This window comes from Helobdella robusta (assembly GCF_000326865.2).
Source record: "Helobdella robusta unplaced genomic scaffold HELROscaffold_38, whole genome shotgun sequence".
In the NCBI taxonomy this organism is placed as follows: domain Eukaryota; kingdom Metazoa; phylum Annelida; class Clitellata; order Rhynchobdellida; family Glossiphoniidae; genus Helobdella; species Helobdella robusta.
The window spans coordinates 1,648,625-1,675,404 of record NW_008704829.1 but is presented as its reverse complement, the minus strand read 5'-3'; the positions used below and the strand labels follow the sequence as shown (position 1 = coordinate 1,675,404).

At 36.1% G+C, this 26,780-nt stretch overlaps 2 protein-coding genes across 2 annotated transcripts; both read right to left on the bottom strand.

Annotated features, from left to right (window-relative positions):
• Positions 1 to 985: 985 nt before the first annotated feature.
• Positions 986 to 7,639, bottom strand: HELRODRAFT_129847 (hypothetical protein; the record flags this gene model as incomplete). The annotated part of the gene is made up of 20 exons (XM_009023963.1): positions 986 to 1,103; positions 1,237 to 1,491; positions 1,601 to 1,718; positions 2,002 to 2,089; positions 2,208 to 2,269; positions 2,400 to 2,523; positions 2,826 to 3,005; positions 3,274 to 3,444; positions 3,575 to 3,843; positions 4,009 to 4,150; positions 4,521 to 4,624; positions 4,838 to 4,939; positions 5,211 to 5,274; positions 5,367 to 5,465; positions 5,820 to 5,928; positions 6,161 to 6,188; positions 6,330 to 6,486; positions 6,709 to 6,849; positions 7,076 to 7,143; positions 7,513 to 7,639. Coding segments are annotated over 20 exons (2,526 nt in total), but the record flags the coding sequence as incomplete, so codon positions are not given.
• A 5,408-nt stretch (positions 7,640 to 13,047) lies between these two features.
• Positions 13,048 to 23,145, bottom strand: HELRODRAFT_101473 (hypothetical protein). The gene is made up of 35 exons (XM_009023962.1): positions 23,063 to 23,145; positions 22,659 to 22,772; positions 22,032 to 22,105; positions 21,816 to 21,896; positions 21,520 to 21,596; positions 21,290 to 21,399; positions 21,049 to 21,165; positions 20,881 to 20,979; positions 20,483 to 20,618; positions 20,213 to 20,295; positions 19,798 to 19,948; positions 19,587 to 19,653; positions 19,340 to 19,415; positions 19,185 to 19,267; positions 18,319 to 18,458; positions 17,999 to 18,084; positions 17,665 to 17,803; positions 17,413 to 17,575; positions 17,211 to 17,288; positions 17,027 to 17,095; positions 16,612 to 16,801; positions 16,439 to 16,534; positions 16,125 to 16,340; positions 15,963 to 16,052; positions 15,734 to 15,849; positions 15,552 to 15,626; positions 15,389 to 15,457; positions 15,099 to 15,235; positions 14,899 to 14,996; positions 14,598 to 14,686; positions 14,412 to 14,522; positions 14,009 to 14,170; positions 13,710 to 13,822; positions 13,440 to 13,523; positions 13,048 to 13,283 (listed from the first exon to the last, which is right to left on the bottom strand). The coding sequence occupies exons 1-35, from the start codon at positions 23,100 to 23,102 to the stop codon at positions 13,226 to 13,228; spliced, it is 3,687 nt and encodes a 1,228-aa protein (XP_009022210.1). The 5' UTR covers positions 23,103 to 23,145; the 3' UTR covers positions 13,048 to 13,225.
• Positions 23,146 to 26,780: the final 3,635 nt, after the last annotated feature.

The window sequence follows — 26,780 nt, the reverse complement described above, 5'->3', positions numbered from 1 at the left end:
GCATCTTTCCTTTAACAATTGAAAACTACATTATTGGTTGCATTAACGCCAAGCGTCAAATGAATTTTGCCACGTACAAAATTATCATCATCAACATCATCATCATCGTCATCATATGTTAACAAAATTTTAGCAATTGGACGCTAACAAACAAAAAAGTTACTGAAACGCGTACTTTCTGTTTCCATCTTCAAGTTCTCGTTTCATTCTTTCAAGTTCCTCAACCGTTTCTTGCGTTTGTTTCAGGTCTGATTCAAGTTTTCTCTTCGCCTTTTCGACATCGGCTCTTACTTTTTTCTCTCTTTCCAAGTTTTCTTCTTTCTATTTTTTAACAAGCAAACAAATTGTATAGCTATATTTATTAAAGGAATAAATTTGCTTGAGAATTTCTAAGTGAAACTAATTTAATTAAAACTTTATAGCTTGCCTCGTCAATGGTAGCTTCAAGTTTCTGCTTCAGTTTGTTGAGATGGTTAACTTTATCTTCTTCTGCTTGCAGATCAGCTTGAGTTTTTTTGATTGTATCTTCGAGCGCTTTTTTATCTTTTTGCAATTTGGCAACATTTTCATCTCCTTTGGCGAGTTCTTCGTTCAACGTTCTAATTTGGTTATCTTTTGTTTGTTTTTCTTGCTCTGCTTTCTGTAGATTTGCCTCGAGGTTTTCAATTTGTTTTTTCTGCTCTTGGCTCTTTTCTTCTAGCATCCTTTTCTTCTCGAGAAGTTCTTCAGATCCTCCTTCTAATTCTTTGATCCTCTCTTCGGCTTCTTTCAAGTCGGCATCTAATTCTCCCTTCTGGTTTACCAAGAGAGCCATTTTTTCTTCAAGATCGGACATTGTATCACCACCAGCTTGCAATTGCAAGAAGTAATCGTTTTTCTGCTTCGTCAATTCGGCGTTGGCTTCTTCCAAAGCTTTCTTTTGAGCAGAAATTTTTTCAAGTTCCTTCTTGGTGTTTTCTAATTCTTCGGCTTGTTTTTTCATGTCGTCTTCAGCTCTGGCTTGAGTGAGGAGAGGCTTAACTCTGGTGTAAAGTTTCCACCACTGCCAATTTCTCATGGACATCCATCTTCTGATGTTGCGCTGAATGACGCTCAATGCAACTCTGTTCAGATTATAATTAACAATAACGTTTTTAAAAATGTAGAATAATTTAAATTAATCACCACAACACAAATAATCATCAAAGTATTGACAATCAAAAGAACAGAATATAAAATTAAAAAATAATAAAAAACCTCTGGTCACAGAGTTTTGTGTAATTCTTTCTGATGAGGTAGCCCCTGATGCGAGCTTGGAAGTTAGAGATAATCTTTGAAAGAGTTTCATCTCTCATCTCTTCAAGCTGACCGAGAATACCTGCCTTAAAGAAAACTTTTGTGTGACCGATACGATAGGTGTCGCCGATGTTCAACGAGGCAAGAATCTTTTCCGACGCAACTTTTCCGTCAACGAATCCAGCTGGGATGGCGTTGGGAGCCAGGATTGAGTATCTACGCAGAGAACGCATTTTTAGTAGAGTTTATTGTACTATTAGCTGAGAAAATAACATAAACGAAATAATAAAAAATTAACTCCGATCATGAGATAGAGAGCAGTTACCTTTGCTTAAATTCGGAGTAGACCATCCTGTTCGGGAAACCTTTACGACAGATCCTGATGCCTTCCAACACACCGTTACATTGCAACTGGTGCAAAACCAACTCCGCTTCCAAGACACCTAATTTCATTTAAAACATCGTGTGCCAATAATTATAAGACACGACACTTGTCGCTTTCAAAATAATATAATGAATGTATTTCTAATTTAATTTAAATTTTTAGAAATAAAATCAAATAAATGAAAAAATTCGCGAGTTTTTGATGACACTAATTGAATTTGAAGTTTACAAAATGAAAGTTACTGATTGATAATCAGAAATTGATGATAGATTATTTGAAATCCTATCTTCCAACATTCATTCCAACACACACATGCATGCACTGGCAAGAAAAGGGCAAACCTGGTTTTTTCTGTTCATTGGGAATGAGACATCTGACGAATGATGGATGAGTTGTCTTTAATGTGGCCATCAATTTTGCCAGTTGTTCCTAAAATTGTTCAAAGTTTTAAGTTCATTTCAATAATTTTTAAACCATTCTGTAGTAAAATTACATTTTAACAAATAGCTTATTGTCCATTAAAATTGAAATTTCATCATCAACCAACTCTGTGAGTGGCGGAAATAGTCTGGTAGGCTGAACCCTTCTTCTTCTTTTTTCCACCGCTCTCTTCATATCAAATTATCAATTTCAAGTGAATAAAATCATTCATAATAATTCAAAATAATTTCAGAGGGTTTGAAATTAATTAAAAATATATGAAACGGATGAAAATAAATAAAAAAAATAAACTGCTCACCATCTTCTGGCTCCTTGAAGAAGTGGGAGACGAGGGGCTCTTTGGACTGCTGCATCAACTCAACAACGCACTCCTGGATGGGGTCCTTGTTTTTGTCCAACCAGCCATTGCAGTTGTATTGCACCTGGGCGATTAGTTCATCCATTATACAATCAGTCGATCAATCAATCAATCAATCAATCAATCAATCAATCAATCAATCAATCAATCAATCAATCAATCAATCAATCAATCAATCAATCAATCAATCAATCAACCAATCAATCAATCAATCCACATAAATCATTAGGTAATAATAATTTATTCATTCGCTTGTTGATATCGATTCAACTAATAAGTTCGATCTGCGCTGAATGAATTCATTGTTTATTTTCCTGCTACGCATTCTTCATTTGGAGTGTAAGAATTTTGAAAAGGGCAACTCACAGTGCCGGCGTAATGGTAGATCTCAAAGTGTGGCTCATATTTGGCGTTCTTTTGTGGTTTCGGCTTGCCGAAGTTCTTTGATTTCTTTTCGTGATTCTCGTACAACTTGGCCAAGAAAGTTTTGTCGGAGGCTTTGGGGAACATACATTCCTCCTCAAGGATGGACAAGATGCCCATGGGCTGGGGGTGGGTGGGTTTGAGGAGAAAATCATTTGTCAGTCGAATAAATATTTATATAAATAAAAATCAAAAAATTTACACACTAACTTAAATTTTAATAGAATAAAATAAAATAGAATAGAATTTAATAAAATAGAAAAAATTTAATAGAATAAAATAGAATAGAATTTTAATAAAAACAGAAAAAAATAAAATATTTACGGATGAAAATAAAACATTAAATAGTTAATGATAGTTGTAAACGTTAAAAGAGGAGAAGGCAGGCAACCTTCTCGATGAGGTTGATACATTCCTCAAGATCCATGCCGAAGTCAATGAACTCCCACTGAATGCCTTCTTTCTTGTATTCTTCCTGCTCCAACACGAACATGTGATGGTTGAAGAACTGTTGCAGACGTTCGTTCGTGTAGTTGATGCACAACTGCTCGAAGGTGTTGTACTGTCGAAGGAGTGCCAAGGGGAATTGTTTATATTTGGAATTTTAAAATGATGAGAAGGAAAGATGGGGAAGATGAGTGATGGGGAAAAGAAACGATTGTAAAAATTGTGAAAATATGAAAGGAGCAAACTTCGAAAATTTCGAATCCTGCAATATCTAGGACACCGATGAAGTACTGCCTCTTGGTCTTCGTGTCCAAAGTCTTGTTGACCCTGGCAATGAGCCACTTGAACATTCTGTCGTACATGGCTTTTGCGAGAGCAGCCACTGCGTACACCACTTGGTCCTTGCTCTGACCCTTCGTCACGTACTCCGATCCAACCTTCACCCTAGGGGTCAGCAGGCATTTCAACATGTCCGAACAGTTCAACCCCAGCAGGAAGGCTACTTTCTCTGCCTCTATTAAAGGAAATATTTAAAGTTTATTTAACGTGGAAAATTCAAAGTTTTATAAGATACAATTCAAAAGGACAGATTTTTGAAATATTTTAAAATTTTAATATAATTAACATGTTGAATGGATGAAAAAATGTGTGCAGATAAATAAGCTGAGTAAGTAGAAACCTGCAGTTCCTTCGGCCTCAGCTTGCTCCTCTCTCGGTCTCTGCTTGAACTTCATCTCACCGAAGTGCATGACGGCAGTTGTGCACTTGTACAAGGCATACTTCTCGGCCACCTCGTCGAATCCAAGAACTTTGAAGGAGTCCTGGATTAATTAATTAATTAATTAATTTATTTATTTATTTCCACATTCGTTCAATTACTTTTCCATTGATTAATTAATTAATTTATTTATTTATTTATTCGGTAACAAATAAACTTAACAACTGTCAATAATATAATAAATGAATGAATAAATGAATGAATGAATGAATAAATGAATGAACGAACGAACGAACGAATGAATGAATGATGAATGAATGAATGAATGAATGAATGAATGAATGAATGAATGAATGAATGAATGAATGAATGATGGTATCATAAAGTTTAGAGAATAAAGTTAACGGTGATAATTGTGATAATTGAATGGCGATTGAATGTCGCTGCAGGCAGGCGGGCCACACCACACCGACCTCAACGAGCTGCATCTCCTCCTTGTCGTCGATGCTGTCGACAGTGAGGCAGCCCTGATTAATGTAGAAGTAGAGGCCCGGGTCCATCTGCACCAACAACTTCTCTGCAGGGTTCATTGTATTGCTATTTGAGTTTGCACAATTTAATATTTGCCTATGCATGTCTAGGTGTATATAAGCAAGCATGTTAGTATCGATGGATTGGTGGGCGTACAAACGAACTAGGTGGATGTTTGTGTGGGCACAGCAAAGTAAACACAAACACGTTTGAATTTTTTGAATAGAAATGAGCACAGGGTATGAAGTTTTGTACGTACCGGCGTAGGCAGGGACTTGGTTACTTAGCAGGAAGTAGAAGATGTGGTAGTTCCTCTCCAAGCCAGGCTGCTGGTAGGTCACACGGGACTTCTCCAACAAATCTTCATTCAACGAATTTCATATTCATGCTCGTTTCATTAATTACATTTAATCATTGATCGCTCGGCAATTCGTTTAGAGCAAAATTAGAAGAAGTCGTTAATTTTAATCAGGAGGATGAAAATTTCAAATTATAAACAGCTAAACATGCAGTTCAAATAATGAATGGATAAATGAATGAATGAACAAACAAATGAACAAACAAACGAATGAACAAGCAAACATACAAATGAACGAACGAACGAACAAACGTATGAATGAAAAATAACTAACAGCTCTCAATATCAGCTCCGGCAATTTTTCCGTTGCTTCCGAAATGAATACGAACAAATTTACCCTGATGGATTGATGGATGGATGAGTGGATGAATGAGTGGATTAGTAGGTAGGTAGGAAGTTAGTAAGTAGGCAGAATAATATCTATACTAACGAAACGTGAAGAGTTGTTGTTCCTGACAGTTTTGGCGTTACCGTAGGCTTCCAAGACGGGGTTGGTCTGCACAATCTGGTCTTCAAGCGAACCCTTAGACTGTAATTATTATCATTCATTGTTCAATGTTAACTTTTTGATATTTCAAATTTTACAATCTAGTTTTAAATCAAAATTTGTATTGAGCGCGACTTTCAAATAAATACAATTTGCAAAAGCTTTTTTATACATAAAGGGCCCAAGGCACGATTCAGGTTTGTTCAGGCTCGCCTCTGCAGGCCTGCTTTGCAAAGATATGCCAGAGCATGTGTGCTATTCTAATTCTGATTCTTCAAAAATTTGGCCAGAACTGAACGGAACGTGTGCAGTCAAACTGTGAAGTTTTAAACAACTTGGGTCCCTGCATTCCTGTGGTTAGTCCAGCTGCTGGCTACACAACAAAAAAATGTTGACCTGTGCTCCGGAAGCTGCTTCTTCTTTCTTCTGTGAGGCGGCCGCAATGAGAGCGAAGTACGAGATGACCTTCTTCGTGTTCTCCGTTTTTCCGGCACCAGACTCTCCACTGGTTGGTTGCATGAAACGATCGTTCATGTTCGTTCACGTTCATTCATGTTCATTCATGTTCATTCACGTTCATTCACGTTCATTCATGTTCATTCATGTATATTCACTTTTGCACTCATTTATTCACAAGTTTAAAATGAAAAATTATTTCATTCACAATTCTGGCATGAATAGTTTTTGTTTTACAAATTAGTTGAGCCGTGTTAACAACGAAATAATTTGGCACTTACGTAATGAGGATGGACTGGTTCTCACGGTCTGAGATGAATAAATTATTAGAGACGATAGATAAATTGTAATTAACGAAGTAGCAACGCAACCAACATTATCAAACAAACGAACGAACGAACGAACAAACGAACGAACAAGCGAACCAACGACAACAAAACCATTACGAACCGACAGTCATGTTTCTGTAAGCGTTGTCAGCAATGGAGAAAAGATGGGGTGGCATTTCGTTCCTCCTCTTCCCCTGGTATTTGCTGACGACGTTGGGGGTGTAGATAGGGAGACGACGGTAGGGATTGATGACCACGCAGAAGAGACCTGAGTATGTCTGTGTGTGTGTGTGTGGTGTGTGTGTGTATGTGTGTGTGGTGTGTGTGATTCGGTCGTCCTTTTATTTCATTGGTGCTTGGTTATTAGTTGGTTGGTTTGTCAGGTTATTTTTGCTGTCAGTAACGATAGTTCAAGAAGTTCTTCATAGAAAAACAATTGAAAGAACATTGGAAGAAATAGATGAAAAATTTTAAAAATAAAAGGAGTTGAGTTGACTAACATAGATGTACCCGTTGGTGTAACGGGATCTCAAGTTGTGGAGCACAGAAGCCTCGTTCAAGTAGGTCATGTTGGCCATGTCCTCAACCATGAAGAACTTGGGAGGGTTCATTTGTTGAATCTGGTCTTTCTTGAAAGTCTTCTCCTGATTGGTTGGGTGAGTGGGTGGTTGTTTGGTTAGCTGCTGGTTTTTACTGGTTGAATTTTGGTTGGTTTTTATTGGTTGGTTGAATTGTGGTTGATTGATTTTTATTGGTTGGCCGGTTGAATAGAGGTTGGTAGATTGATTTGAGTATTAATTGAATAGTTAGTTATGTTTTTAGTTTGATGGTTGATCCATCCATCCATCCATCCATCTACGTACAAACCTCCATGGATTCAGTGGTGACTGTGACCTCTTCACCTTTGGTGGCGGAGATGTTTGCCTTGATGTAGCCTGCATTAGGAAAGGGTTTAGAGGAATATGGTGAATCGTGGATGGGGTTTGGTGAATGGTGTAAATTATTGAAAAAATAACAAGTTTAACAGATGAAAAACATGAAGGCGAAAAAATAACCCAACAAACATTTTGGAGAAGCTTCAAACACGCAACCAAAAATAATCCAAAAATGTCAATTTGACTTTCGCAATCAAATATAAAACGAAACAAATGATGAGATAGCGAGGAAAGAGAAATAGGAACAGATAGAGAGGCAAATAATAAAGGATATATATCATAAACAAAAAATATGATATAAAACGTTTGCAAATCATCTGCAGTGAAATTAAATAAGAAGATAGGTAAGGGAGATTTGAAGCAGCTGACCTTCCTTATGGTCAGGCACCCAGCAGGATGTCTTCGCATCAAATGGTTTGTTCTGCTCCTCCAGCATCTTCTTCACATCCCTCGCCAGGAACTGAAAGTCTGGGTCTCCTTCAAACGGGTTGTTCATCATACTCATGGTTGCGCTGTTTTTATTGGTCGCACGTCAAAAAATATAAAAATAACGACGAATTTGATTGATCGAGAACACTTTAAAGTGGTGATTGTGATGCCGAAATGTTTTTTTCTGTTTTGAAGATCAAAAATTTCACGAAGGAGGATCTATCCTGGTCTAAAAAAGAGAAGAGACTAAGAAGAACCTGCAATAATTGTAAAAATAGTATTGTTATTTAAGTTATTGTAATTAATTTATACGTCCTATAGCTTGCACAGGCTGCTGCTATTGTAAGACTACCCCCAGACCAATGTATTAATTATAATTTTCTTATCAGTACAAGCTTAGTTGTTGAAATGTTCCTCCGTAGCACAAAATTTTGAAAATATTTGAACCGATCGATCGCTAATTTAACCTTACATTAAAACATTTTTCGATAGTTGCACGTTATTAAATCATTAATAAACACTAATTTATGCAAATCTATTAATTTATGCAGAAATGAGCCGGAGGTCGAAGCAAGGTTAGGCTCTTAAGTGATTAATTCGATCCTTGGATAGAAAATTCAACAGCAAGTGCAACAAAAATGAGCAATAATTCAATAAAAGATTGTAGTTTAATTAATTTCAAATGATAAAAACCAGAAATTGAAGCAATTTGATGGAGAAATGAGTTGAATGAAACTTAAAAAATGAAATGCTGAACATCTTTCTAACCTGAGAATCGATTCCTTTCTGTTGTTAGTTAGGCAGGACGAGCATTTTATATAAGAAGCATCTCTTACCTCACCACATCTGCACGGCGTTGCAACACATCGCTTACAACAAACAAACTCTGCTTCATTCATCCACACAACCTTTCATCCATCCATCCAGCCTTCCATCTTCTCAATAGAATAAGCAACAGCAACAAACATACAAACACGCTACGTACCCACCAACATCATCATCACCACCACATTCATCTTCATCTTCGTCTTCATTTTTTTCTTGCTCGTTGAAACTTTCTTGTAGCAGACAACAACATAACTTCTCTGCCTGCAATGCTATGCTCTCCCGTGCATAATGTTTATACAATTGCTTTTTTTATGTGTGTTTGCGTGTGTGTGAATGTTTGTGTATATGTACATATTTGCTCGTGTAATGTACACATGCAAAAGATTTTGTGTATATAAAAATATGTGAACGAATATGTGATATTTTACAGCTAACAAAAAATATATCGCATACACACAATGAACATACTTACATACATACATACATATATACATACATACATACATACATACATACATACATACATACATACATACATACATACATACATACATACATACATACATACATACATACATACATACATACATACATACATACATACATGCATACATACATACATACATACATACATACAAACAAACAAACAAACAAGCAAACAAACATACATACATACACTACTGAATCGATGTTCCAACTGTTGAGTCTTTGATCAGATATTCCTGCACTATGGAATATTTCCACGTTGGTAAAAGAAATTATGAGAACTGGCAATCAAATCCAGAATGTTCATTCAAATTTTAGGTTGACTTATTTATCAGGTGTTTATCAGAGGAGGGTCGTTGTATGTCATTCAACTCGCAAAAGCTAAACGAATGCAAAACTCAGTTGCCTCCAGTTCCTTAATTCTAACCCTCTATACACACACACATGTAAATATATATACCTACATGCGTTACATACATTCATATTTACATCCATCCATAGAAAAATACATGCAAATTTTGACGCATGTACGTAAAGTACATGCCCAGCTGTACACAAATTTTCATACAACAGGTTGAACTAAACATCCGTACACAATATTTTTTTTATATTAAATGAGTGTATTTCAATGGCTTGATAAATAATTCGAATGTAAAAGTTGTTGTTGGATGAACATGTTGAACTGGCTACAAACATTTAAAAGATGGTGCCGAACTAAATGTTGACGGATGGATGAATGGATGAATGAATGAATGAATGAATGGATGGAGGGATAGATGGAGGCATAGATGGATTAGTGACTGAATGGTTATATTCACATTGGATATAAATTTTATGTGCCTAATACACGTGCCCGAAAGTTTTTGTACACTTTAAAATCATGGTCATACACAATCATATCATATACATACATATATATATATATATATATATATATATATATATATATATATATATATATGCACACACACATACAAAGATACACACACATACAAGGACACACACAAACACACACACGCAAACATATCAGACAATTAATGGTTAGTTAAAACCATTAAAAACAATCTCCATTAATAAATCTCCAATTTTTATACAAAAAATAAGACTTGCATACATACCATTATACGTACATACATACATCATACACATACACACACAAGTACATATGCTATACACAAACATACATACTAGAGCTTTACTTAAAGGATAAATTGTTATATAGATTTATATAGGTTTATATAGAATTATATAGGATTATATAAAGTTATATAGGATTATATATTAAAAGGATAAAAAAAAATATTTCATATTTTTATATATTTTTTTATATTTTTTTAAAAACGTTTTTAAACTTATTATATAAACTTATATATTAGTTTATATAGAATTATATAGAATTATATAGAGTTATATAAGATTATATATTATATATTAAAAGAATAAAAAAATATAAAGTTGTATAGGGTTATTATATAGTTATTAAGAATTATATAAAGTTGCATAAAGTTGTATAGATTTATACAGAGTTATATACAATACAATTTATGTATAAGGTTATATTGAGTTATATAGAGTTATATAAATATCAATCAATCAAACAAACAGTTAGTTTATAAAGCGCTCTGTCGTCCGCGATGTTCAACAGCGCTCCTTAATGAATTTTGCAAACAGATGGGTCTTGTACATACAAACAAACAAACAAACAATCAAACAAACAACCAAAAACACACATTCATACTAAACCACAGAAGAAATGGTGATGGTGGTGAGGTGATGTTAAAAAATGTTTGTGAGGAGGATGGTAGATGGGCGATGATGACGACAACGATGCGCGGATGAATTTTGATTTATAACATTCAGAGAGATGTTTGATAGATACAACTTGTTCTTAGAGAAATTGTGTAATGAGGTGATGATGGTGACGATGATGAAATGATGGAGATGATGATGAGGAAACTTGACAAGAATGAAGATGATGACGTTGATAATTACGATGAAATGAAAAAATAATACCATATATGGCCATGATGAAAATATGAAAATTGTATTTAGTTGTACGTGAATAATGAACGCGTTGATGACGATTAGGTCGAGAACGATGATAAACCTCATCATCACCTCCACCCTCGCCATCATCATCATTTTCATCTTCACCACCACCACCATCTTCTCTTTCTTCTTCATCATTTAAGCACGCGAAAGAAAGGGTTTTTTCTTACAATTAAAACTTGTTATGGTTGCAGTTTGTGGCGATATCCTCTTCCTCCAATTTTTACTGCTCGGATTGATTCGAGGTTCTTCAGATTAGTGAAAGTTCAAAAACTTTATCAAACTCTTTCTAAAAGTATGCAATACCTAAAGATTTGCAAGAAATTATCTGTAGCATTCAAATCCTATTCAGACATGCATGTATACACAGAAACAAAAAAACACACACACACACACGTACATATATATGCGTATAAAAATACACACGCAAGCAATATCAAACAGCTAAAGTTCTCTGCACCTTTAAAAATCTATCGCATCAATAGAAAGAAAGCAAGCTGTATATTCTCTCTAACTAATCTACTAACAAACATCTCAAGTGCATATACAAACACATACCTACCTACATACATACATATTACACATACAAAGAACATACAAACATATGCACAGGCTGTATATACACGTGTTTATATGCTTACGAAAATAGAGACAACATGAATCAAACTCTAGTAACGTATGAATCTAATACACCTAGAAAGAAGAGGCTCCAACACATATTGTACGGACATACATTTTAAGATACAAATATTCTTTTTCCCGTACCCGAGACTGATAAATTTGAATTAAATTTGAATTTGTCAACCAAATAAAACCATTATCTTCATTGCAAATGCTATATAAGGAACATTTCACTAGCTGATGACCTGACTGGGGGGGTTCGTATAGGGACGTCCAGGTGCTATATTGAATGAAGCGAAAAGATTACAAACGTGCCAGTTAATCATAGACATGAAACTAATGAGAACTGGAACGAACAACATAAATATATATATAATGTTTAGTGCCTACAAAACTGAGGAAAATATAATAAACGGATCGTAGATATTAATGTTAAAATTATATATATAAATGACACAGATAATAGATAAATGAAAACTTCGCAATATTATTGGAACAATAGAAAATTATTTCTGGTTTTAAAGTACAGTTGCATCAACGAACCAGACTGCTTTTGGAAGAGAAGCCAACAAGCATTACATACACTTCACTGAATAAGTCGATGGAATACACTGCCGGTAGAACTTTGGCAAGGGGGTTTACGAATCCCTTTTCTTTCATGGATTTTCAAGCCTGTCGATATAATCTTGTACATACATTCGTGAACATGAATGCCCAGGAAATAAAGGACCATGTGTTATGTATTTGCGCGCAACACATACCTTGTTAATTATTACATCTTGCATGTACTACATACACGAATCAATTGAACATAACTTACTGATTAAATGTTCTAAAAACAAAATTGTTGTTTTCGTTTCTTATCTTTCTTTCGATGCAGTTGAACGTACAGAATAAAAGTATAAAGGTTCAGCTGTGTAGAACATACGAAGATGCTGCACTGGGTGAACGTGACGTAACCTATGCTACAAGGAGCGTGTAAACTACTGCCACTTTAAACATTTTCATTTAATCTTTGATACAATTTTAAATCACAGTAACAACTAACCTCATTAACTGACATCAGATTACTCATTTTGAACCACGACTCATTAGGAACGACGCAAACATACCGGATATGACACGGCAGACGTAAAGCCTACCTGAGAACCATCGCTAACGAGGAAAAGAACTTGAACGTACTGGCATTATTGTTCTAACTCAGGGGTGGGCAAACTACGGCCAGCGAAGCTATTTCGACCTTGGTTCGCCAAAAAAGGTCGCCAGCCAGACATTATGACAAAAAAAGGAGCCAAAAATCTGAAAAAATTCTCCCCCGGGTCGAAAAAAATTTGCTATTTACAAACATATGCAGCCCTTCAAAGGTAAAATAGTTCTCAATGCAAAAAGTTTGCCCGCCCCTGTTCTAACTAGTCACTAAATAAACGAACTAACATGAGCTGCGAACTAATAAATAATGAGAACATTCAAGAAACACAAAGACCAAAACTAAACAGAATTAACAATTGATTGATTGAGAGCAATTGAAATATAATTTAGCGACATTATGATCACCGATCAGACTGGCGTTCATTCATCAAATGTTCATTCATTCATTCATAATAAAGTCGTTGATACTCCTTCTTATATAACAAACATTTAACAAAAAATTTAATAATAAATAATTTATTCATCTAAATTGGATAGGACTGATTCGGAGGCCTATTGTATCTTTCCCAATTCCTGTGGCCTGCGTGTTTTTATGTTTCGATTTCGATTTATCTAAGCTTTAAATTAGCCATCATTATATTGATTCCGTTCTTTCTTTCACAGATTTCATCCAAACATAACTACACTTTCAAATGACAACTGTCTTTCAAACAACAACACACACACACAGACATACCTTGGTGACCCTGCATATTTGACCTTTGAACTGTGGTAGGTAGCAAGCACCACTGAGCGGACACTTAACAACTGGCTTGCCTCTGATTATTGTTTTTGAATTGAAGTGAATTTAATCAAACGTGATATGACGAGTAATTAATAATGAAGAATCGTATCTCCTTCTACCAACTAACTAACAAGAGATAGATTAGAGGAATTAACATGAAGAACATTCATCACTGATTTCCTCATTAAAATCCCCACAAACAACGACGAAAGATAGAGACCTGTATATAGGAACGTAAGAAGCTGCACAAATATCGAATGGATTGTGCTCATCATATTTCAACTCATGTGCATCTGTCGGAGTTTTTTCACAGGCTGCCAAGATCTTTCTCGTCTGTCATCAGCATCACCATCATCATGGCGGGTAGAAACATGATGAGGATGGCGAGGAAGAAGATAATGTTAGTGGAGATTAATGGTGATGTGATGAAAACGAATATGATAAAAATGCCGATAATGAAAAATTTAGACAATTCAATTAAGTTTATTGATCACAGTCCATCCCTACTCTAATTATTACCTGCTGAGCAACTTCAGGTTTCGGACCCAGATCGAGCAGACGTCTGGCGAAAGAGGCAGCCATTTTGTAATTTTTCAACTTGAACATGAGGTTAAGTGCGGTTCTCAGGGTTAGGACCATGTGCACTGGCTGCAAGTTGCAGTGCGTGAAGTAGGCAGCCAACTGAGGATGAAGTGATGATGGAGGAGGTGTGATGTTACGAGCTGATGATGGTGGTGACGATGTTGTTGTGAGGTGATGAAATGAAGCAGACCAAATATACAACGTTTTTGATATGGTAATTAAATAAAACAACTTCATTTCTCCTCTTATCGTCATTTCTTTATCAATATTCTTATCCCCATCACAATAATCATTTAACAATCACATCATCACATTGTGACATCCTCCTATCCTCACGAACTTCACAATTCCTTTTCTGATCATCCAGTGTTTCCTTCGGCAGCTCCTTCCTTTCCAGTTCCATGCATAAGCCAACAAGGTATTCACGGCATATCTCCAACATTTGCTGAGCCTGTCACGATTAAGATGATGAAGATGACGAAGATGATGAAGATGAAGATGATAGCAGAGATCATCTGCAGCATACTTCTGATATGTCCTGCTTCTTGTCAACAACTAAGAGTGGAATGGATAACAAGATGGAACGAAATTTGTCGATGGCATCTGCAAACTTGCCTGATTGGATGTGTGGTCGGTTGGTGAAATGATAAGTTGGTGGATTGAACAATTGATGGTCTCACTGATAGTCAGTCGGTTTTTCAAATAATCAATCAATCAATAAATTTTGAGATAAATTGAGATAAATGAACATTTAGAGAGTTAACAATAAGTTAATCATTCATTCCAACAAGTGAACCAATCCAGATCCATCCATCCATCCATCGAACCTTGTGTGGTCAGCTGATAAGCACTTTGTAACCTCTGCACTAGGTCATTCAGTTTCAAACCAACAGCTGGCACCCCTGCTTTCGCTCCTGCTTCTTTCCTGCACCATCATCATCACCACCACCATCATCAATCATAACAGCAATCATCCTCATTATAACCACCACCACCAACACAAAAACTAGCAGCACAACCAACTGACCAATTCCTATGGAGATGTGTGGTGAGAGGTGCGAGTGACGGGCAGGCCAGGTGATAACTCCGCCCCCTCATGAATGTCTGCAGGAAGATCTCCTTGTAAGCCTGGAAATCCACCACACCAACTTGGTCGTGAAGCAACTGGCAGGGATGGTGAATGTTATGATGATGAAACCTTACTTGATGATGACGATGATGAAACTTCTGATGATGATGATGACGACGATGGTGAAACTTTACATGATGATTGTGAAGGTAGGTGAAATACGATTGATGTACATAGAGTGCACCTACCCTCATTGCAGTTTCAAATGAGCCGGCCAGGATGTGATCCACAGGCAGTTGTGAGTTGTTGCACCAGTTCTGCTCAATAAATTTATCACGAAATCAAATAATAAAATTATACGTTAAACATTAACAGAGCAACGAATTTTAGAAACTAAAAAAAAAGACTAACCGCTGATTGGCTAACTCCTTTAGTGGGGGGTAGATAGACTCCACTCTCCATCCCTCCTCCAATTGGTCCAATTTCCTTCAGTGATGTTGAAATACATTTCAAATTAAAATTACAAAAAATAAACCTTCAAAGTATCAAAAACTTCATTCCTATTTCGTGACATGAGACGACAGTTAACTGACCAATCCAGCAGGAAGTTCGAGGTCATCATCTTCCACATCCCAGCCACCTCCGGCGCCGCTGGTCCCTGCCCCAGCTTCATCCGCATGTCTGTCCTCCTTCGCTAACACGTAGCCATCTGATGGTCGTCGTGTCGTGTGAAAATTAATTACTTCTCAACCAGAGAATCACAGCAGCAATAAACGTCTGAACACGACACAGGAGGGCGCAAGACAACGCAGCAGAACAAACCTTCATCGATGACGACATCATCTTCGCCCCAGCCGGGCCCGGCTTCCCCGACGTCTTCATCACCGGTGTACACGATGTGTCCTCCGACAGCTAGATCATTAAGAATTAGGAAGCACGTAAATTATCATCGCGCCATTACATTCACTACAATGACAACAGAACCTTCTTTGGTGAGGGTCGGATCGAAGAATATTCCCTTAGCAACAGTAAGGAGAGGCCAGTTAGTTTCCTGCTGCATGATTGGAGCCGGGGGCCTCAAGTGGTGTGCTCGTGGGTCAACATCGGGCAAGCTCTCTTTCTCGGGGTCAAAAGTCAACGATAATTGTTCGGTTTCCTCGGTCAGGCCGTGCGTAGCTGCCGTCATGTAGGCCAGAGATCCTGCGACGATGTTGATGATGGCGACGATGAAGAAAATGATGGACATTGTAACGAAGGTAGTCATGCTGGTGAATGACAAAAGACAGATGGCAACATACTCTGCCCACAGTTCTTCAGTATCTTGACCCTTTCTTGCACATCTCCCAGGTACAGAGCTGTTTGGAACTGACCACTCAAATCTTTTCTTATCTCAGCTGGTGTCATAAATTATTTACCAATGAATGAATGAATAAAAAAATACAAAAGCAGACAATACAAAACAACTTCTCACCAATCTTCATCATCTTCCTCAGTTTCTCCAAATTGCCAGTGATCAGATAAAGAAAGCACAACTTGTCAAAATTTTTCGTTCTTTGGTAGGCCATCTCAACAACTTGATGGTTGCCAAGCAGCAGGGCAGCCTCTCCTAACTTGTCCCAACAATCCTTGTCGTTCAGAGTTTTTGCTGCCTCCAAAGCAATCTAAAGGGTGACGACGCGACGACGAAGATGATAAAATGTATATGATGGAAAAAAATATATAAAAAAATACTGTGATATGATAAACTTGATTGTGGAAGTAAAGAATATTGAAGGCAGTAAAGTTTCAAACACATTGATGCGGCTACAAAGAGACGACTGATAAAGATAACATCAATGATAAAGATGATGTCAAGAGAAGAAGAGGTGTGTATGTAGGATGATGACCTCGATGTTGCCACATTCAAGAGCCAGTCCAAATCTTGTCTTCTCATCTTTAACAAAGTGAAGTGCCACCTATATAAAATTGAGGGTAACTTCAACTAACTTGAAAGCATAACAAGCATCAACAGGTTAAATAACTGAATGAATGAATGAATGAATGAATGAATGAATGAATGAATGAGCTGACCTCTGGGTAGCCCTTCTTCTGGAGGTAAGCAATGATGGATTGACCGACAAGTTTGGCATTTTTCACCATGTGCAACACCTGTCATCAACATAAACATTCATCACGACACGCGCATCAAATCGACATAGTGTCTCTGCAACAACCAGCGCGAAAACCACTTGATCGCAAGCAACATCAACCGCCTCGCCTAGCGACATCTCACCTCATCATATTTCTTATTGATGAGAGCCAACTTGAACTTGTACTCGGTAGAATCGATGCCAAGCACCCTCGTTCTGCACTCGCGGTCCAGGCAGTAGATGCTGTTGCCCTTGATGCGAGTTATGTAGATGGGCAGATCCAGAGTTCGTATGATGCCGTAGTCACTGCAACAACAACAACAAAATCAGCGGTGACATCAATGAAACAACATTATTGATGTTGTAATTATTGCTGTATGATAGGAAGCACAGACCCATTAGTAAGAGCGTATTTGATGTGGTTGCTGGTCGTGTAGATGAAGACACCATTCTCATCCCAGGCTCCACTCTTCACACGGACCGTCTCGTGCATGGTACACAGACTCTCAAGTTTCTTGTTGCAGATATGAATGTCTGTAGGGATGTGTTGAGTGGACTTCTTGCCGTTCAGTTTTCGTTTGTGTTGATGTGTTTGCATGTACATGTACAAAAATGAATAAGCCATCAACTCACCAATGAATCAACCCATTAATCAATCAATCGATCAATATTTCTACCAATTAATCCATCCATCTATCCACCCATCCATTCCTCATTTGAAGGACTTACGATGTTTAGAAACAGTCGCAAAATGTGACATGTCAGCCGACCAGAAGACGTGTTTCACTTTCGGAGCTTTCATACTGCCTAGCACCCTGAATGATGGCCATTATTTAATTTCTTAATCACCTTAATTACTGTCACAATCGCAATTATCTTCATCGATAACATCATAACTATCCATTGAAAGTTCCATTGTAATCAGTCTTTTACTATTACTAATTTGTTCAGAAAATTCAAACAAACAACTAGGCAGACAGACAGACAGACAGACAGACAGACAGTCAGGCAGATAGACAGACAGATAGATAGACAGATAGACAAGAGACCTCTTTTGTTGCACATCATAAAGTACGATTCCATCAGCATCTTTCAAGAGCAGACATCCAGTGCCCGCGTAGAAGATATCATCACAGCTGGGGACCTGAATCTTTTTCGTTATCTCATTCTTCAAGTTTTTCACTACCACCTGCAAAACAATATTATCACGACGACTCCACTTATGATATAAACCCATGCAGAAGGATAAAAATTAATGATACAAAATTATAGCAAGCAAGCAAGCAAGCAAGCAAGCAGGGTTCTTAGTGCCGAGCATTTCCAATACTGGCGGCAATAATGCTGCTACATTTATTGAGCAGTAGTGACATGAAAAGCAGTGCAACTGCTAATTTTGAATTGGAAAAATGTTTTCTTCAGATCATGCAAATATATAATTAATGATCTTTCAATTTGAGAATCTTTGATTGGATTGCGCTGTTTTCTTTCTGTATCTGTTAATTTTCCTTTTCTTCTGCTAAGTGAGAACTTGGGAGGTTCTATCTTCGTTGCATCCTCTGGTTTTTATAAACTTTAGTTCGAGGTTTTAACTTTGATGTGTGGTTTAACCACGTGGTTGTTGTAAGTCTGCAACAGGCAGCTTTGATGAAGACGGCCTACTCAGCGCCAAACACGAGATTTTTTTATTTAAAGAATACAAAAATTATGCATGTAATAATATTTCTTGTCATCAGTATCAACATTTTGTGAGTTTGTTTTTAGACAATCTAGTTCTAGTTCATTCTCAAAGCGACAACAGCAAAGAAAAAATCTTTCAATACAAGACAAAAGTAGAACTTTTTACAAGTGACATTAACAACCCTGCAAGCAATAAAAACAACGCAGCTCAACAACAAAAGATAGCGATAACACAAACAGTATGTGATCTGTCGAGTACGGCAAATCTGTTCCTGGCCACCCACACTGCTGCCACGCCTGCTGACCTCTTGCTCTCCGGGGCTGTCAATCAATCGGTGGTGAGTGAATGAATGAATGAGTGAAACAATCAATCAATCAATCAAAGAAACTGACCATCAGGATTTTGCGAGTCTGAATCTTTTGGGATGGTGTACAAATCATAGGTGCTGTTTTCTAAATTAGCAGCTCTCTGGTTAATGATTGTCATGATGGTGCGACGTTATGGTGATGCGATGATGTCTACAGTAACAATGATATTGAACGTTATGGTGATAATGATGATAATAGCGCAGATGATGAAAATAATGACAGCAAGCAAACAAGCAAACGAACGAACGAACAAACGAACGAACGAACGAACAGTGGTTAGTAGGATGGCGTTCTCAGCTGGATTGTAGGACATGGAATATATTGGAACTTTCCCACTCCTGCTTCCACAATAAATATTAACTAGAGATATAACAAGATCACAACAACACAAACAAATGCGAGCAAACACATACAAACATATTCAGGCAAACAGATACAAACAAGAGGTACAAACAAAAATATAGAGACACAAAGAAAGCAACCCTCTGAGCTGCATGACTGCCACGTCTTTGGAGGTGTTGAAGTCCAACTTCCTCAGATACTTCTCCTTAATGTAGTAGAGAATGTTCTGGTGCACTGCAAACGCGGGTCTCTCACGTTCCAATTTGAAGATGATCATGCCACTGTCGTGTCCTGTTTGTCGTGTGGTGTGTGGCGATGTGTGGTTGGTGGTGTGTGGCGATGTGTGGTTGGTGGTGTGTGGCGATGTGTGGTTGGTGGTGTGTGGCGATGTGTGGTGGTGTGATGTCGTGTGGTGGTGCGTCAGTTCTTCAACATTCTGCTGTCAGTGTGGTTCAAGAAAAGCACATATTTCTAGGGAAAAGAGCACAATAGGTGTACAAGGATACAAGCAGACAAACATGCATACAAATACAAGTAGAGAAAAATCATAGGAACCCGCAGCAAAGAGATTGAGTGTCGGATGAGCACCAAGTACCCAGAATCTGTCATGCTCACGTCGGAATGTGTTCAAGCAAGTCCTGCATGGGATTGATCACACACACCACATTTCACATCCCATTGAACACAACGTACAATTTCCCATGCATACTGCTTACTTTCATAAAGTACACAAATGTGTGGATGAATAATGTGGCAAAATGAATGAACCAGTCAATCAGAGAGCCAACCAATCAATCAGTCAGCAGTTGAACGACCCCACCCCACCTTTTAGTCATATCCCAGACCCTGATGCTCTTATCTTCAGAGTTGCTGATGATGAGTTCCTGTCTGGGATGGAAGAGGACGCAGGAGACGTTGTTGTAGTGACCCCTGCAGGTGTCCACCTCCCAGGCTTTTGACTCTATGGCATGAGTGCGTTTGTGTGTGTGTCTGTGTGTGCGTGTGTGCGTGCGTGTGAGTGTGGTACAAAAGCAGTATTGTGGATGTGCAACAATGATGTGATTGTTTGCTGTATGTAGTGCGATTGTACAATGTGAGAATTATTTCAAACACCACAACCAATGCAAATAAAGGTGGCAACATCTTTCAAAAGATCAATATATCATTACTGCAATCCTCACACCATCATTCCCATCCAATTCACTCTCACCCTCCTCACTCACCATTCATCCTCCACAGCTTGACCTGCCTATCGTCGGCCCCAGACACAATGAGAGGAAGAGTTGGATGGAAGCAGACCCAGTTGACACCTCTGTCATGCCCTGCTGACCAATTTCAATCATTAATCAAAAGTTTGACTGATAAATCAACCAGCCAACCAATCAACCCACCTTCCAAAACATGCTTTACAATGGCATCGGTCTGACCAAACAGTTCCGTGGTTCCAGGGTTTCTGAACTGATCAGCAATCCCTGACGGTCCAGGTGCCACATTCTTCTTGCGAAGTCCTTTCAAATTTTAATTAATGACAAATATTAATAATAAGAAGAAGAATTAACACAATTCTCGAGCACATCCCTATTTTATTGATTCACTAAATGATTGAGGACTGATGGAATGTGCTCAGTCTACCTGAAATATCCCAGACTCGAACAGTTTGATCAAGAGACGCAGACACGATCATGTCCTCAGTTGGATGGAACTGGCAACACATCACATAATGACTGTGTCCTGTTAGCACGCTGCAGTGATGGTGGGGATGATGATGATGGGGAGGCTGATGATGAGAAAATGAAACAAAAGAGAAAGAGAGAATGGAAAAACAGATGAAAGAATAAAAAAAGCAGTAAAAAATTGAAAACCTCAAACAACTTCTTGACTGCCAATTCCAAATCCTGATTGTTTGATCATCTGAACAACTCAAGATCCAAGGATATTCCTGAATGTATGTGTTGAATTAATTCAAGATGATTCAAGAAGATGATATAGCAATAATAATGATGATATAGATATCTGTAAAGTTCATCTGATGAGGACGACACCTTGATGGGAGTTACGGTAAAAAAATGATACTTTAAAAAATGATGATGGCCTTAATGGTGGAGATGATGATGTTGGTGTAAGAGATGATGATGTTGAGTAAGAAGTTGAGACCAACATGATGGAAAGTGGTCATGCGGATGTAATCCAGATGTCCAAGTAATGTAAAGAGACATTTACGCTGCTTGTAATTCCAGACCTTAAATTTCAACAATCAACAATTTAAACATCAGGGGAATTTAGCCAACAACCACTTCAATTTGTAAGATACAAATTCAATATGATATCAAATTATGAAATGAAATAAATGATAATATAGCAAAAACTGATGAACCTTAATTTTGTAATCATCCCCTCCAGACACAAACAATGGCTGCTGGCTGTGGAAACTTATGCCTCTTACTGGTCCTGAATTATTTTCATAAATTTTTTTTATTTTCTTTGAACATTTCACTGTTATATATAATTATATCTAAATTAAAAATAAAAAGTTACATGAAAATTTAATAAATGAGTGATTCTCATGATGAATTAAATAGGTTTCTCAGACTGAATTTTATTCATATGTGTACAACATTAACAAGGTAACCAATATGATAATCAGATAAAATGGGATGGAGGCAATCAAATAACATTTCAATAAAATTTTAATACTGTTATCTTTATCCTTAATAAATTTTCAGATATATGAGAAAACTATTTTGTTTAATACTAATGTTCATTTATTTTATTAGGATTTGACAATTTATTTCCATGTACATCACATTGTGAAAATTTCTATTTGGAAGTATTATCAAGTAATATAATAGTAATAACCTAATATCATAAATTAAATATTAAATAAAATACTAAATAATAACTAATAAAATTATTAATTAATATTAGTAATGATGTGTGAAGTCATTTTATGTGAAACTAATTTAATTATAAAGAGTATAATTAAGAAACAGACAATCAGAACCTTCATGTTCATCAAATTTATCAATCAGTGTGCACATTCGGTAGTCCCAGAGTTGGATGATGCCACTGTGCAGACTAGTTAGGACCCATGGACGTTTAGGGTGGAAGGACAAACCTTTTTTTTTAAATTCAATTCAAATGGCTTTAAATTTTTATATAGAGGTTATTATAGGTATAGGATATGATATACATTATACATATAGGTAGAAATTTGTAACTAAGATTTTTAATTTTAAATAAAAAAGTAGATGAAAGAAATGAACACAAATTTTAAATGTTGTTCTTTTGTTATGTATATTATATTAAATTATTTATAATAAATTATTACAAGAAATTTGAATTAAAATTAATTAATTAAATTATTAGTTTGTTGGCAGGCAAAAACAAAACAAAATAACAAAAAACCTTTCACACGAGCCGACTTTGTCTCAAATTTAGTCAACATATTTCAAATATTTTATTATTTTTAATTATTTAACTTCACACCATTAATTAAATGAAAAAGATGCTACGGAGTGATGTGTCAACTAAGATGTCGGAAGAATAGTGATAGCCGAAGTTTTTTTTAAATTGAAATTTAGCGTAACGTAACGTCTCTCCACTCAACCTGAATAGGCATACATCTCCCTACATAGCAATAGCGGTTAGGGTCATGGATATATATATAATCCATGGTTAGAGTGTTTTAATTTTTCCTGTGCTCACTTACAGCTCCTAGAAAATTTTTAAAGAAATGGAAAAAAAGATTAATGCTGCTGAGAATGGAAAATCTAACAACTACTGGAAAGATTGCAGGAAGAAGAGATCGCGGTTAACAACGAATAACATTCGTGAAGTCCTTGTTTCACATGTTGAATATCACCACATTTCAACTACTACAAAAAATTGAAGATCGGGTCTTGTGGAGGTCGATGGTCGCTAATGTTCTGAAAGAATGAGGCAGAAGAAAGAAGAAAAGAAGAATTCTTTCAAACTTTATAGATTTAAAAACATTCCGAAGTTTTGAAGTAAAGTATTTGACTGATTAATCTCAGAATATGTACTAAGTTTGGGAAAATTAAATTATCTGTGGAAAACTTTTGATTACCGAATTTTTAAGCTTAGGTATAACGTATGCATCATTGTTTGGAACGTGGAGTGAGATAAAATTTTTACAAAGACGTACATATTTTAAAAATTGTACTACATTTCGTTAGTTGAGTTTGTTAATTAAAAAATTAGATACCCATGTAAAACATTTTTATTGAACATGACGAAAATAGTTGTTGAAATTATAATTTTGAATTATTTACTCATTTTATTTCATAAAAACATCATACAGAGCTTAACGAGGTCGAATATTTTTAATTAATGTTTATAAATTAGTTTATTTAATACTAGCAAAAAGTAACTATTATATATTAGTTTTCATACTATGATAATGATAGTAAATTTTATAGTAGTTAACGCTATGATCAACTTCAAGGTTCAATTGTTGATTAGTTGATTAAGCGGTTGATTGATTGTTTAATTGATAGTACAGTATCAAACAGTATTTCATTGAACAGGAGAGTATTATAAAGTTAATAAAAATACTTTTATCGACAATTTCAAAGATTTCTCAATTTGTTTTCATTGCTATATCGATGATGATGATTGTTACTTGACTGATTAAAAAATTATTAAAATAGGATGGGTAACTCGTTAGAAAAATGTTGGTGGAAATGACGTCATGTTAAATTAGAAATTCCCACCGACGAATTTATATACAACTCAACTAAATAACTAAAATTAAATAATAAAATTTAAATTAGGCGCTCATATTTTAAAAATGTTTCTTACAACAAGGTGCTTAACATAAAGAATTAATTGAATTCTGCCAGCTGATCGGAAAACTAGAACGTTCTCTCGTTTCAACCATTATTATCAATTGGAATTCTTACAAGCGAAATTATTATTTCTATATATTATTATTTATATATTCTGTATTTTATATGCGAATATGCCTGTAAAATTCACTCAAAACAAGTAAATTCCAGCATATCAGCGTATAATTGAAGATATATTCTAAAAAACTAAATATAGATTTTTATTTAAATATATATATATATACATTTGTGTTCGTATGAATGTAAAAACCCGGCTTTTTGGATATATATAGTAACTTGAATAGACCGATTATTATCATTATGCAGTAATACCGAACACGCACTAAATACTATAGTTCGATTCTAATATCGAATATCACCTTTTCTTACGGTATCAAGTTCGGTACTGACTCGACATCAAAAGTACCACGGTGATAGCCAATACAACAATGAACTAATATGACAAAAAAGCGATCATCCGATAGTAACAGGCCTGCGCGCCTATCCATCATGACAAAACTGCCACCGAGTTAGCTAATTTTTTGTAAATGCAATCAGCACATCGCAATCACGTGATGGCTCAACTCCGATATTTATTATTACTATCAGTGGTTAATGTGCATGGATTTGGGAGTAGAAATTCCCTCAGCCAACCAAATGTTGGAAGAACTCCCCGGCAGCATAATGAAAGTGGTTTATTTCGATCATTTTACAAAATAAATTTTAAAAATAAGTCAGCTGACTGGATATAAATAAGCAATATATACGAACGTGATGAAGTAGTTTAAAACTTGACATGCTCCACACACACAAACACACACAAACACATGCTGAGATATATAAACACATAGATGCACAATAGCATTATAGCAATTAATGTCTGTGATAAATATGCATTCTAGGAGAGCTCTGTGAAGACAAAACAAAAATAAACTATGCTTTAAATACGTAACAACGATAATAACGTCATTATCTTCTATGTAATTAACCAGAAAATAATGATGCCTGCTTATGCGTTTGCATAGGAAAAGGATGCATATACGATTATTCATATTGTCAAATTAATTAAACATTAAATAGTAGTAATGACAAGAATGATGATGAAGACGATGGTGAAAAGTGACGACAACCATGATATTGATAGACAGATGGTATCAGATAGCTGACCATAACAACCACAATGATGAATGTGATGCAGTCAACATCCATCAGTCAGTCAGTCATTCAAAAAATGATGATGGTGAAAATATTAATAACGACGACGAATGGATATGTACCTAAGTGTTTAAATTATTATTTGACTAACAGTTAGGAACATCACACGCACAGGCACGTCATGACATTCACAACACCTTCTACATTACTACGCATCTCCACACTGTTGTAAAATTTCACACACACACACACACGCACGCACGCACGCACTCACACGCACATATGTACACATAGCATACAACAAATATATACACACCACACCCCACAAACACATATATATATATATATATATAAATATATATTTTTTTAAAGGAAAGAATTTAAAAGGAAAGAAATAAATGAAATAATATAAAGAATTGTTGAAATAAAACTGAGAAAAATCATGCGGTGAAGTCTAGCATGTAATGAGTTGAAACATGGATGGATGGATGGATGGATGAAAGCCAAATGAGTGGATGAATAACGAATGTAAGAGTGAATGAATAAATGAATATTCTTATAGTCTTAATGTACTATAAACATTAATATTATACAACATTGCAATGATCGGCATCATGGAGCCAACAAAACTTTCACTCTTAAGAAAGTTGATCGGAAATTGTAGGAACAAATAAAAGAGTGAATGAAAATGTGAAAGGTTAATATCTATTCAATCTATCCATCAACCATTCATTCATTCATTCATCAGCATTATAACAAACGTGCGAGTAAAATGCTACAATAATATTTGCGAAGATTTAAGTTGAAAAACTAAAAACGGTGATTCAACACACATACGCACACACACACACACACATACGCACGCACACACATACGCACATACACACACATACGCACACACACACATACGCACACACACACATACAGAGTTAATGATTGGTTTCAAATAATGGTTGCTTTGCATAATTAGAAAAGAAACTATTTGATTGGCATGACATGATTTGACTGGCTAGAAATTTTAAAACAATAGAAAAAGGTCATTACAGATATCTATAGTATTTTAAGTATTTTATGATAAAAACTGACACACACAGACACACACACGCCACACACACACAAAA

Bases quoted from the DNA above. Each gene is read 5' to 3' on its own strand.
- HELRODRAFT_101473 (XM_009023962.1), bottom strand. From the start codon at position 23,102: ATGTTGACTAAATTTGAGACAAAGTCGGCTCGTGTGAAAG. The intron at 21,400-21,519 runs GTTTTCAATTTT...CCATCACTGCAG, and splicing joins CAGTCAAGAAGTTGTTTGAG to CGTGCTAACAGGACACAGTC. The intron at 19,416-19,586 runs GTTCGTTCGTTC...ATCATTAACCAG, and splicing joins ACGCCATCCTACTAACCACT to AGAGCTGCTAATTTAGAAAA.